The 12,197-nt window shown below is 47.8% G+C and overlaps 1 protein-coding gene across 1 annotated transcript; it reads left to right on the forward strand.

The window, feature by feature from the left end:
• The first annotated feature begins 6,008 nt into the window (after window positions 1–6,008).
• On the forward strand, window positions 6,009–12,197 carry LRRN4 (leucine rich repeat neuronal 4). Its single transcript, XM_009980180.2, has 4 exons — window positions 6,009–6,693; window positions 7,859–8,063; window positions 9,575–9,712; window positions 10,865–12,197. The coding sequence occupies exons 1-4, from the start codon at window positions 6,009–6,011 to the stop codon at window positions 12,195–12,197; spliced, it is 2,361 nt and encodes a 786-aa protein (XP_009978482.2).

Raw genomic sequence — 12,197 nt, forward strand, 5'->3', positions numbered from 1 at the left:
GGTGAAGTAAACTCTCTTCCCTCTGCCTGCTTTTCCCCACAGCTCAGAGGACCAGAGATTAAACAAAAATCTCTCGGACTGGTAATTGCTGGCTAATAAGTATATTGTACTTGCCAATCCACCTTGTAATATGACTGGACTATTGACAGTTTTTGTTAATTGTTGAAGCCAAGGTGGCCGGATGGGAACTCCATCATCAACACTAGGAAAATTTAAGTCGGCTTTGTTTGCCTTTTGTACAGCTACAAGTTTTTTAATAAACAGTGTCTAGCCACTGGGCATTTTTGAATCTAGAGTTTTTAATTGCAGCAATCTGTTTAAGCATCCAGAACAAGTAATTTGAAGATACTGTACAGCAAATTTTCTTCTTTGTTACAGCCGTGCGACTCCCACTATTAAACTGGGCATAGCTAAAAAGGCCAGGATTTAACAGAACTAAAGCTGAGCAAATACCAATTTTAAAGCTACATGACTTGTCTTACACTTACACTGGGAACAGAAAACATTCCATCAGTGTTCCAGAGTCCTGCAGACTGAGCTATCACAACTCAAGTAGTGATTACCCAATTGTTCAAAAATGCAGCACCCGTGTCTACCTTCATCCACTTACGTAGTTCCCTTAAAGCCAGAGGAGCTACCAGACACCTAAAACATCACCAAGAGACGCTGTAGAACTCATTGCACAATTCCTAACGGTCACTGGGACTGGATAGCCCTGATTTTTCTGTCCTGTCCTCTGCTTTTCTCCTGTGCCTGTCAGTAGGCTGCAGGGGAATCACTCCCGATTTGTGCCAGTTTAAGCAAACTATGGCTTTACATTTCGCAAAAGAAAGAGCCGATCCAGGCTGCTTCCCAGCCCCCCGTACTTCCCTCTCCTCAACACTTTTTACGCAGGGGCTGAGGGACCATCCAGTGATCCTGCTGAGCAAACACGCCTACTTGCAGTCCAAGTTGTCTGTGCTGGGATTTCAGTGAAACTGTCAAATATTTCCGTTTTCTCTTCTTCTTTCCTGCCCCTCCCTCAATCTCACTCCATGTGTCACTGCCTTTCGAGTAAAGACTTCCTGTGGCTTTTCGTGGAGGAGCTCTGCCAGCTCATCCTGTCTGGCTCTGAGCCCCACCTTTATCATTTTAGCTTCCAGGGAACGATCCCTTGCTGCTGACCTGTCTTCGTATCTCTTTAAATCATCAGGTATCTTTCTCCTTGCTCCACTCACCATGCAAGGCTTGTCCAGGACAGGCGAGGAACACTTAGGAAAGGAATCTGGTTTTATCCAGCTGCTTTCAGTGCTGCATGGGGGCAGCGACTGGAGCTCCGCTTCCTACAAGCAGATCCTGAAGAGTTCGGGAAAGCACGACCCAGGGCATTCCTGCATCTCCGTAATTCCAGGCTGGATATGGGTCGGCAGCTCCTGAGAGGAGGCCAGTACCAGCCAGCTTTGCCTGGCACCTGTACCAGCCCAGCCACACCATCGAGTCATCTTTCATCCCTCCTCCCATCACCGAGCGTGTCCCAGCCAGACTCCAGACGTTCCCTTGATGCACATGGGGTACCACACCCTCCCTTACTCACGCAATAACCTGATTAGACTTGGCTTTCACTCATTCGTGCCACCTAATTTATACACGGGGCTAAAGACCACAGGTCCAGCGGTCTACAGTGACTGAGTTATTAATAATAACACAATAATAGAGTTATTAATTGCACGGTGCCAGATGTGTGAGACATTTTACAGAGAGAGCAAAAGCAGGACAAGGGTTTCTGCCCTGAAATTTCACAATGCAGAGACAAAATCCTGCACAGGAATGTTGTTTAGATGAAAACAAAAACCTTTAGGAAACTAATCCCTTGGCTCAGCTGCAACCCTGTTCTGCACATCGTGCTTAATTAAAGCGAAGTCAGGTCAAGGTAAAACACTACTGATGTCAGATGGCTGCTGTCTGTCCTTACAATGAATTCCGTAGGGGATTTCACCGCTGCCTTCAGCATGCGTTACTGCAGCGGACAACACACACCCCATACTTTTCTGAAACCTCAGGCTAAATAATCCTGTTCTTGTATTCTCTCCCTGTTCTCTGTAGGGAAACGTCTTGCTCGTGCTTGCTCTGTGAACTGACCTGCAAAACACTTCTTTTGTTGGCCTTAAAAGCCATTCTCCAGATTTTTTCAGCATAGTTTCATTCTTCGCCATCAATTGGATCACGGCCAGCGAGAAACATTCATCTCTTAAACTTTACAGCCTGGTACCATCCTCGCCTTCTCCTGCTCTCCCCGTGCCTCCGTTTATCTCTGTGTCACTAAGGAATGCAGGGCTCATCCCAGCATTCCTGCAGGCAGAGAGGTTTTGTGCGGCACTGAATCAGCCGCGGGGAGGGGGCGTCTGGTTTAGCTCTTTGTGCATCACACGTGTGTAAAGGGCTGACAAAAACGCCTGCCGTTACTAGACGTTCCCCCAGGTTGCCACTGAAACTTACGGAGAAACAGAAAAAAGGAGAAGAACCTGAATAAACACAGGTGAGAATGGGACAAAGTGACTCACAAAGGGGAAATCTCGGCTTGCTGCTAGCAGATGGTTTCAAAGAAACTGGTGAGAGAGGACCACTGTCTGCTCTGGGAAACTTGCACCAACACCTGGGCAGCCGTTGGAGACACAGGACCACAGCAGTCATATTTTAGATGATTAGCGTTTGCAGCGAGGTAAAGAGCTGGGAAAATACAATGCCTGCCTCAAAAACCGGGAATCCAAAAAGCAGAGAGCAATTTGGAAAACAAAAATAACAAAAAGCTCATTTTCCAGGGGTGCTCAGCTTCTTGCAAGAAGTTCTCTGTATCACTCAGAAATCAAGGACCTCTGGGCAGACTCCACCTCGCTTCCACCTTCAGTGAAACAAGTGAAGCTTGCTTACTGAACGGCTCGGCCACTTTTCCAGTCCCACGAGGCTGCTTGTCTCAGTCTCCAAAATGAAGTCAGTAAAGGCTGAACATGTTAAAAGTCAAGCAGCTCCCCACGTTTCACGCAGCAGTTTTTTTTAAGCTATTAAAGACAATAAAATAATAAATGAAAATTCACTGTCTGTAAATCCTGAGCTAACAGCAGCAAACACAACACAGATACTTTGTTTGCAGCCAGCAGGTCTGCAAAGCCAAAGGGAAGGTCGGGCTTCCACCGGCCTGGCAGGGGCTGCTCTTTCCTCCTAGTATACCAAATTCCTCAGATTTTTTTAACCTGCTCCAGTTCGCCCTTTGAACCTAACAGAGCGCAGACCCCTGAAGGTACCTGTTGGTGCGCACATGCCTGGCCCACACGCTGCCCTGAGCACAGCCCTGCGAGCTGCTCCACCGGGGTTAATCTGTGGGATTAGCCCCTCATTTAGGAAACTATTTGTCTTGCCTTAGAGCCATTCCACACGGGAACAATATGTACATCTCGCCCAGCCTCCAAGGGAACCGCAATGGCTCCAGAGAGTCCTGCGAAAAGAGGGTGTCTTGTTCTGTGGATGTTCTGGTGTTTTTCAAGGCTTTCTCCCCACGCAGATAACAAATGACACGGTCAACAGATAAGGTCTGTGTACATGCAGACTCAAGGTTTTTGGGCAGGCAAGACCTTTATCTGCAATTTAGCACCAAAGTATACAGGTCTGTCTTGCCTTCTTGCCTTGGTGGCATGGATCTGTTCTGTTGTCCTGACAAATGAAAAGCACTGACTACTGTTCTCCCTGGAAATATTAATCATTAAAAGAAGCAACTGAACAACCACACTTTTGCTTTTTACTTTGAAACAACCTCTATCAATTCATCTCTTTCCAGTTCCTGGCTTTATTCTCAGCCCTTGACCAGCCTAATTATTATTTGAATAGTGGGAATGCTGAGAAATCCAGCTCAGGGCAGGTCCCTTGGTGGGAGATATTTTATGTAGTCAGTCTGACTTATCCAGCAAAGGATGAGAGAAGGAGCTGATTGGGAATTCTCCCAAGCCACGCGGTACGGCAGATGCAGAGCAGAGAACACAACCCACGCACAGTGGGACAGGGAGAGGCCTCCCAAGTCCATCCCGCACAGAATCCATCGGCGGCAGGCGAGAGCTTTGCTTTTGACATTTCCCGAGGGCCTCCTTAGAAAAGTCATTTGTCCTGCGTGAACATTCCCAGGACTTACTCCCAAGTGCAAGAGTCTTGGAGAGAAACGAAAACACTTGAAGCCTTTATTGGCACCTAGAGAGCGACCAAAGCCCGTGTCAGCAGGCAGAGCCTTAGATTTACACCATCATGACCTGTCAGCAAAGAAACACAACAACTCCTCTCCCTTCCCCCCTGTCAGCAGAAGACGTGAGAGTTGGCACTACAGATCCTGAGCTTTTCCCTTTACCCCCCTCTGCTCAGACAAAGACTAGATGGAGCAGCCCTGCCTGAGTGTTGGGAAATAAGAGCCCTCCCACCCACCTCCTGCTAGGGCCCAGGGAGCGGGGAAAGCTGCCTGGAGCCACCCCCTCTCCAGGCAGGGGAAAGCTGGATGCGGGGGAGCGAGCCGGGAACAAACCTCGCCTGCGTTTTGTGGGCAGAGCCGAGAGCAGGGAAAGCTGGGAAGAGAAAAGAGGCTTTTCACGCTCTCGGCTGAGTCACCCGAGTGTATATAAAATCACGGCCGGGCAATCGGAGCCACGCAGAGCCCAGCACGAGGCATCGGGACTTCTGGGCAGGTACGTGCAAGCGGATGCGGTTTAGAGCCAGGGATTAAGATTAAATCTAAGATTGGGATCCAGCAGTCCAGTTCCTCCCATCCTCTCCCTGCCATGTGCTGGGAATCCAGCAGCCCCGGTGACCGGGAAGCCCTGAGGCTGCTCAGCTCTTGCCCTGTTCCATATGGCAAAAAAGACGCAGGCAACCAAGTTATACTATTTTGCTAGTCCCTACTGAAAGCCTGAGATGGCAGCAGCAGATGATGGTCTGGGCAAGACCTGGCACCATTCAGGGAACAGAAAGTAGCTATTAAGGTTTGGAATAAGCCTGAGATATTTCATACTACATGGGGCTTCAGTCACCGCCCCCACACCGTGATATATTTTTGGATGAGGAATGACCGTTTAACGCCTGGCAGCACAAAAGACAGCTCAGTAAGTAAAGCACTGCTTTTGAGCTGTGGCTAATTCCCTCCTCTGACACAGATTACCTGTGCAGCCTTGGACAAGTCATTTAGGACGGCTTTTTTGTGTGTTATTTTTTTTTTTTTTAATGAGAAAGCTGGGGTGGCACAAGGAGGGAGCACAGAGGGAACTGTAACACTGAATAACGTACTTCTTGGTACCCAGGCCTTCGGGGCCCGGATCCAGGAACCGTTTCTGACCATTTCTGAGTTTCTGACCGTTTTCACTGAAACGTGATTCAGGAGCTGCACTTAAAGTCCACCTTTTCCCCAGGAGCTGGAGTGCGTAACATGCCTGAGGCACTCACCTGTAGCAGTGCCCCAGCCCCGACACCATCCTGGGCACTGCCGGCGGGTCAGGAGCAGAGGAGCAGGGCGAGTCTCAAAGTGAAGCTCTCCTGCAGCTTGTCCAGTTCAGTACAAACTGGTATTTTTATACTGAAGTAACACTGGCACTCCCTCGTACCCCTGTGCTGCACAGAGGCAGCCAAGCAGAGAGACCAGGGAGCCCACCTCCCATGCTGCTGCCGTTCTGGGTGCCACATTGGTACGGAGGGTGCTGGTGTGGGAACCAGGCACGTCATACAACTGGCTTTCTGCATGGAAAAACTGAAGGTACGCGTATAGACTGAGATCGAATGATGCTTCTGTCCCCAAGGGTTCATGTTTACTTAGGCTTAATTATAGAAGAGGCACTAATTATCAGTTCCGCTGTCTGGATGCAATAGGAAAGGACTTACTTTTAAATAGCTTGTAGCTGCCTGGAGGGCTTTTAATCTAGCTCTTAATGCTGATGTTTTCTTTTCCCCTCCCTGAAACCAAAACCAAACAGATCTTGCAAGTTAATTGCAAGCCACTTAGGAGGAGGATGTTTTCACGCTTGCTCATCCTCTCTCTGCTGGTGGGGAGCACGGCATCGGGCCCGGTGAGCAGAGCAGAGCCTGCACCATCCAGGGACGTCACCACCTTTTTTCAGCTGGCTCAGGAAGACTCTTGGGAGAACGTTAATCTCACCAGTATGTCCTGCGAGGATCGGAAGAATAAGACCTGGATCACGCTGCAGCTGACCAACAGCAACCTGACAGCTTTCCCTGTCTGCCTTCCGGAGGTCCTGGAGACCTTGGATCTCAGCAACAACCTCTTAGAAGAGGTGAACGGCACGGAGATAGCAAACCTCCCACGGCTGCGCATCCTCTCGCTGAGGCAGAACCATCTCCAGGCAGTTAGATGGGGATCTGAAGTCCTCAGCAGTCTGCTCTTCCTGGACTTAAGCTTTAACAAGCTGTCATCTGTGCCATCATGCCACAGCTCTTCCCTGCCTAACTTGAGGTGGTTGTCCCTGGCTGGAAATCCACTGATTGAAATCCAGCCACTGGCATTTTCCTGTTACCCTCAGCTACAGTTCCTGAACCTCTCTGCAACGCTGCTTGGGCAGGATGACAGCAGAGGAATTAGTGGGTCTGCTTTTGCCATCAGCACATCTTCCAGTGAGGCCACAAATAGTGGAAGCACTATCAACGTGCTTGATCTGAGCAGGACCTTGCTTGAGAAAAGTAAGTTTCTGGATTTCCCACTGTAAACATGGGGCTTGGTCAGGCGGGGGGAGCAGAAGCCTCGCTGGGACGATGGCTTCCAGCCTAGGGTGGAGGGGGAACACTCCACGCCAAAAGCTGCAAACAGCTGGTCCAAGCATGCAGTACACTCCCCAACTGGGATTCAACTGCTGGGGGGAAACCCTCACGCAGACCAGCCTCCCGAAGGAAAGGCATGGAACGGACACCACCAAACAGGACTATTTGTCCCACTGTAGTCCCCCACCTCTGCCCTAATTCCACTGTCAACCCTGAGATTAGCTTTGGGACAGGCAGGAGGAAATTAATTTCTCTTTCTGACACGCCGCTGAAATCTTTCTTTGTCTGTCGCCACAGTTACTCTCTGCTTTACACCACTGTATTGAAGTAGCACAGAGAGAGGCTTTTTGTGTCAACCGCGACCGGCCAAATACTTCCGCACAGTGAGACAATCCCTGCCCTGGGCAATTTACAGCACGGTTTTTTCCTTTTGTTTGCTTCCTCTGCCAGCTCCAGTGCTGAGGCGGAGAGATGTTAGATGGTGGCCCAGCAGCTTTCAGCCTGGGGCAGAGCCAGGACCTTAGGTTTCACCTCAACTCACATTTAACAGATACACCACCAAATTTCCTCCACGAATTTGCCTAGTCCCTCTTGTGGTGGTGAGTTACACAATTCAGGCGTGAGATGGAAAGGCACTATTCTTTCTGTCACATGCCCCTCAGCTCTTTTTCCTGTGCTAGGAGAAATAGGAAGTTATTTACCTTTCTCACACCAGTCAGGACTTTGTAGATCTCCCTAATTTCCCCCACCCAGCACTTCTCTGAGCAGAGAAATCCCTATTCATTTAATCTCACCTAGTAGGAAAGCTATTCCACATCTCTCATCAGCTTTATTGCCCTTCTGTCTTCCCTTCTTTTCCTCTGACCTACGACAGCACGACCAGGCCTGCAGGCAATATTACAAAAATGTGATTGCATGGGTGTTTATAGACTGGTATATTGATTTTTGTTCTATTCCTTTTCCAAACAGAATAGCTGTAGAAGATCACAGAGATACTTTCTGTCTCTTTGAATACAAAACTTTTTAGGCAGAAATCCACAGGAATGCTCTATATAGGCAACAGGTATAAATCTTTTTTCTGCTTCAGTTCAACCAGAGTGGACCAGCGACTTGCCCAACCTCAGATCACTTCACCTGACCAAGATGTCACGACTAAGAAGCCTCGATACTGACTTCTTCAAGTCCATGCCTAATCTTCGAGAGCTGAACTGTCAAGACTCCCACTCACTGGGTTTCGTGAGGACAGAGATGTTTGACAGCGCTCCTCATCTGAGCCACCTCTCCTTCCAGAAGTGAGTTGCTTTCTTTTTTGTTCTCCCACACATAATGTCTCCTTTGCCTCAGAGCACCATGGTGCCTGAGAGCTGATTTTTATGCAAAGTGGGAGCTGATTTTTATGCAAAGTTTGCTTGTTAACAGGTATTTAGGAAGGGGGTATGGGCTTGCTTGTTGTGGAGAAACAGGCTGTGTTATACTCAGATATGCCATGTAGAGCCTGTGATGTAGACCTGATACAGCAGAAGAGTTGATACAGCCCAAAGAAATGGCATGAGACTCACAGCAACAGCACAGTTACTGTTTGCTTGAGACTGCATCCATCGTGCCGCTCCCACGCGTCTGCCTTTTCTCCCACTGCACTGGATGCTGAGATTAGCACAGACCCACCGAAGCCCTCTTGTGTTACAGACCATGCTTCCAATTTCTATGATGGCAATGTCTCATCAGAGGAGAAGCAGATCACTGAGGATTCCCTGCTCTACAAAGGATGAATGCTGCCAGTTCCCTAAAACTTGCACCTTGGAAGCAGTCAAAAAACCTGTCCCTCCCACTTTTAGTGGGAGAGATTACTATAGTTCCTTGTTCAGCGTTATTTAGTCCTTATTCTGCTGTTAACACCTCAGTGTGATTTACTTGGTACATCACACACCTGTTGAAACACTAAGGGAAGCAGAACTCTGGAAGTGATTTATCAAAATAAGAGTAGGTAAACTGCACTCAGAACAGTTAGCTTAAAGCAAAAGATCTGGAGAACACCTTAAGGATTTCTATAATATAGGAGCAGATTATAAGCATATCAGAAAACAAACACTGAACACTGGCTGTGGTCTAGGAAGCAGTTTCAGGAAAATAAACCCATTTAAGCAAAAAAATCAGAGTCCATCACCCAACTAGATTGCCACACTGAATTTACATAGCACTTTCCAAAACCTGTGGGAATACCGGTTCAAAGTGCTAAAGATCATGACCCAAACTTAAAGGAGTAGCAGTTAAAGTCATAGACAAAAGAGAGCATCTTCTGAGCACTCAGACTGCAGGGAGGTCACATTCCCACACTTTTTCTGCAGCTAAGACAGCTCAACAAAAAAGGCCAGCAAGGTCTTCCTGTGCGAGTCATTTGATTTCAGTAGGTGAGAGTCTATGATATGATGGAGGCAATTAACCAGAAGAGGATGATTGGCACGGAGAAAGTCAAGCCATTACAAGCAGACTGGGAAAGAAGCTGGAGAAATGATGTAATATAAAAGTGCAGGATCATCTTTCCCTTGCCACATGCTAGGTTCTTGCCCTTCCAGCTGCCATCTCCAAGGGGAGTTACCACCTTAACAGTGCTTTTGTTGTGCTTTAACGCAGCAGCTCGGCTGTGCAAATTAGAGAGATGGGCAGGTATTAGCCTGGACTTTGAAGTGGAGAATGTGGTGCTGATAACTGGCCAACAATATTGCTTTGTGTCTTACACTGAGCACACTCCAGCCCCTGGGAGGTAGCTCAGCACTCGCTAATTACTGCATTTGTCATCTTGTAGCTGTAACCTGAGTTCCTTTAATCCTTGGAATATCAATTCGTCGGATAGCATTGTCGTCAACTTGTACGGAAATCCTCTCTTATGCGACTGCCAGCTCTCCTGGCTGCTCTCCAAGCCCAAGAAAGTTGTGCTGCAAAAGTAAGTGAGTTCAAGGAGATAAAGTAATGCTCTTCAGACATAACTTAAATGTCTAAGTTATTTGGGGACCAAACGTTCCCGGTTATCTGTTATTCAAACTCCTTGTGTGCTTTTCCCTTCCACAAGAGGCAGAAATGCAAAATAAAGTCCCCTTCAGGGACAAAGCATGGCTGAATTATGCTTGAAGTGGACAAATGCGATGGGCACATGCAGAGTAGCAGAAAAGTTTTATTAGCTGTGCATTCTAAGACAAGAGCAGCCTATTTTCTCTATTTCGGTTCATATCTGTTTATTAGCTGGAGATAAAAAATGAGCTGTCTTGGTGACCTTGATGGGCCACCACTGCGAGCAGGAATTGGAAGACTTTGCAAGATATTTAGCAAATTATTTCTTCTTGCCCTTGCATTCCCAAGGCCTAGATCAGCACTGGGCAGTCAACAACCCCCCTTGCAAACACCCCCGTTTGTCACCTATTGTTTCCCTGCTCTCCTACAGTTTTCCAGACTAATTACAATAATCTGTAGTTAAAAGAAGTGCTTTGCACATGCAGATCTCTCTTGCTTTTGAAAGGCCACCAAGAAGACTTGTCATCTGCGGTGGAGAGAGCTGTGAAGTAGATTGTTAAAATTAGATTGTTTCTCACCAGGATGGGCTTAGCAGTTGCATTCTTTACAAAAACATGCAATGTCTGAGTAAAGAAAAAACTCGAGCTCGATCATTTAAGAGCAAATCCCATGTCAGCACAGCTCCAGCTGCCTAAACCAGCTGACTTAAGGATCTTGGGGACCCTGTTACATCTCTCTGCATGCGTTCCCCTCTTAGTGTGGCATTAAAGTCTGACCCTTTACTACCAGTTGCCTTGAACCCTGACACTTTTGCTAAGGTTCACAGTCCTTGTAGCAAAGGATGCTTCTTCTCTGGCAAAAGATATTCCTGCACCTTACAAAACCAAAAAGTCAGTCAGCTAAGTTCCCAGTGCTGGATAAAGCCATCTGCCAAGCACAGGACAATCTAGCTTTGGTTTAGGTTTCACGTCTTCTTTAATATACAGACTGTTTTGGGACAGCAGGTTGCCAATTCCAATCCAAGTAGCCTTACAGGAGCCTGTAATATTCTTCTGGATTTGTCTATTCTAACTTGTCCTCTCTGCAGGGCTCGGGAGACTTTTTGCAACACATCCCAGGAAGATCGGGACAGACCTTCAACACCTTTTTCACTGCTGGAGCTCTACGATAAATGCCAGTCTGAGAGAAACGTTACACGGAGCCATTTGAGCACACCCTCTCCCGAACACGATGCTTTCAGCCTTACCAGTCATGATGCCACTGCTGTCGGAACAACAACAGACTCTGCTCTGGTAACCGAGGACACATACACCAGCTCTCTAATTCAGAGCGATGGGGTGAGCACGATGGCGGCCAGCCCAACTGAGCTGATGGTCACAAAAGCCAACAATTCCTCCCACGAGGAGGAGGCAGTTTCTGAAGCCACAGGCAATCCCCTTTCCTACGCATCTGTAACCACCTCCCTGGCTTTTCTCGGAGAGCTCTACAGTCCGTCCTCAGATTATGGCTCCACAAGTCAAACTGAAACGGATCAGCAAAAGATGGAGCTGAGAACAACTGATACGACGTTTCTGCTGGAAGACCCATTCAGCCAACCCACTAGTGATTATTCCGCTAGAGCAACAAGAAATCCAGAAGCCACTGACCATTACATCCACTCCTTTGCCACTCACACTTGGGAAGGCACTCCACAAACGAGACCACCGCAGCCTAACTCCACCAGGACGAATGCTCAGTCAGCGCCTGCATCCACTAGATCGCTGATACACTTTGTAGATGACTACGATTATGGTGAACAGACGACGAAAACCCCAGTGCAAGTGGCATACACCTCCTGTGACTACAATCCTTGCAGGCATCTTCAGAAGCCGTGCAGTGAACTGCAGAGTGCATCCCAATGTTTATGTCCTGGCATGTCGAGGGAAGATGAGGTTCCCGATCCACCAATGCTCAGAGAGGTGTCTGAAGTTACAGACAGCTCTGCACAGATACGCTGGTGCGCCCCAAATTCAGTCGTTCACACCTACAAACTGATGCTTCATGCCCAAGGCAACGAGGACAGACAGCTTGTCCTGGACAATATTTATTCCACGTCAAGGCAGTACACTCTGTACAATCTATTACCTTACACCACTTACCACGTTTGCGTGACTGCTCTGAACAAAGCAGGGTCAAGCAAGACAGCAAGTCAGGCAATTCCAGGTAATTCCTGCACCAGATTTAAAACAAAACCCAGCTACAAGTCTGTCTTTGCTGCTCTGTCCGCAGCAAGTGGACTCTTTCTCATTTCCACAATTATTTTGTCTGTATGTCTGTGTAGGGCATGCAAAAAGCCTCAGAGTGAGCAATACGGTACACACTTAGTCTCGTACAAGAACCCAGCATTTGACTACCCGTTAAAACTACAAACCACTAATTAG

Source organism: Tauraco erythrolophus, chromosome 2 (genome assembly GCF_009769465.1).
Source record: "Tauraco erythrolophus isolate bTauEry1 chromosome 2, bTauEry1.pri, whole genome shotgun sequence".
Lineage (NCBI taxonomy): Eukaryota > Metazoa > Chordata > Aves > Musophagiformes > Musophagidae > Tauraco > Tauraco erythrolophus.

Coding starts and splice junctions, on each gene's coding strand:
- LRRN4 (XM_009980180.2), top strand. CDS start 6,009: ATGTTTTCACGCTTGCTCATCCTCTCTCTGCTGGTGGGGAGCACGGCA. Junction 8,064..9,574: donor AGCCACCTCTCCTTCCAGAA/GTGAGTTGCTTT, acceptor GTCATCTTGTAG/CTGTAACCTGAGTTCCTTTA. Junction 9,713..10,864: donor AAGAAAGTTGTGCTGCAAAA/GTAAGTGAGTTC, acceptor TCCTCTCTGCAG/GGCTCGGGAGACTTTTTGCA.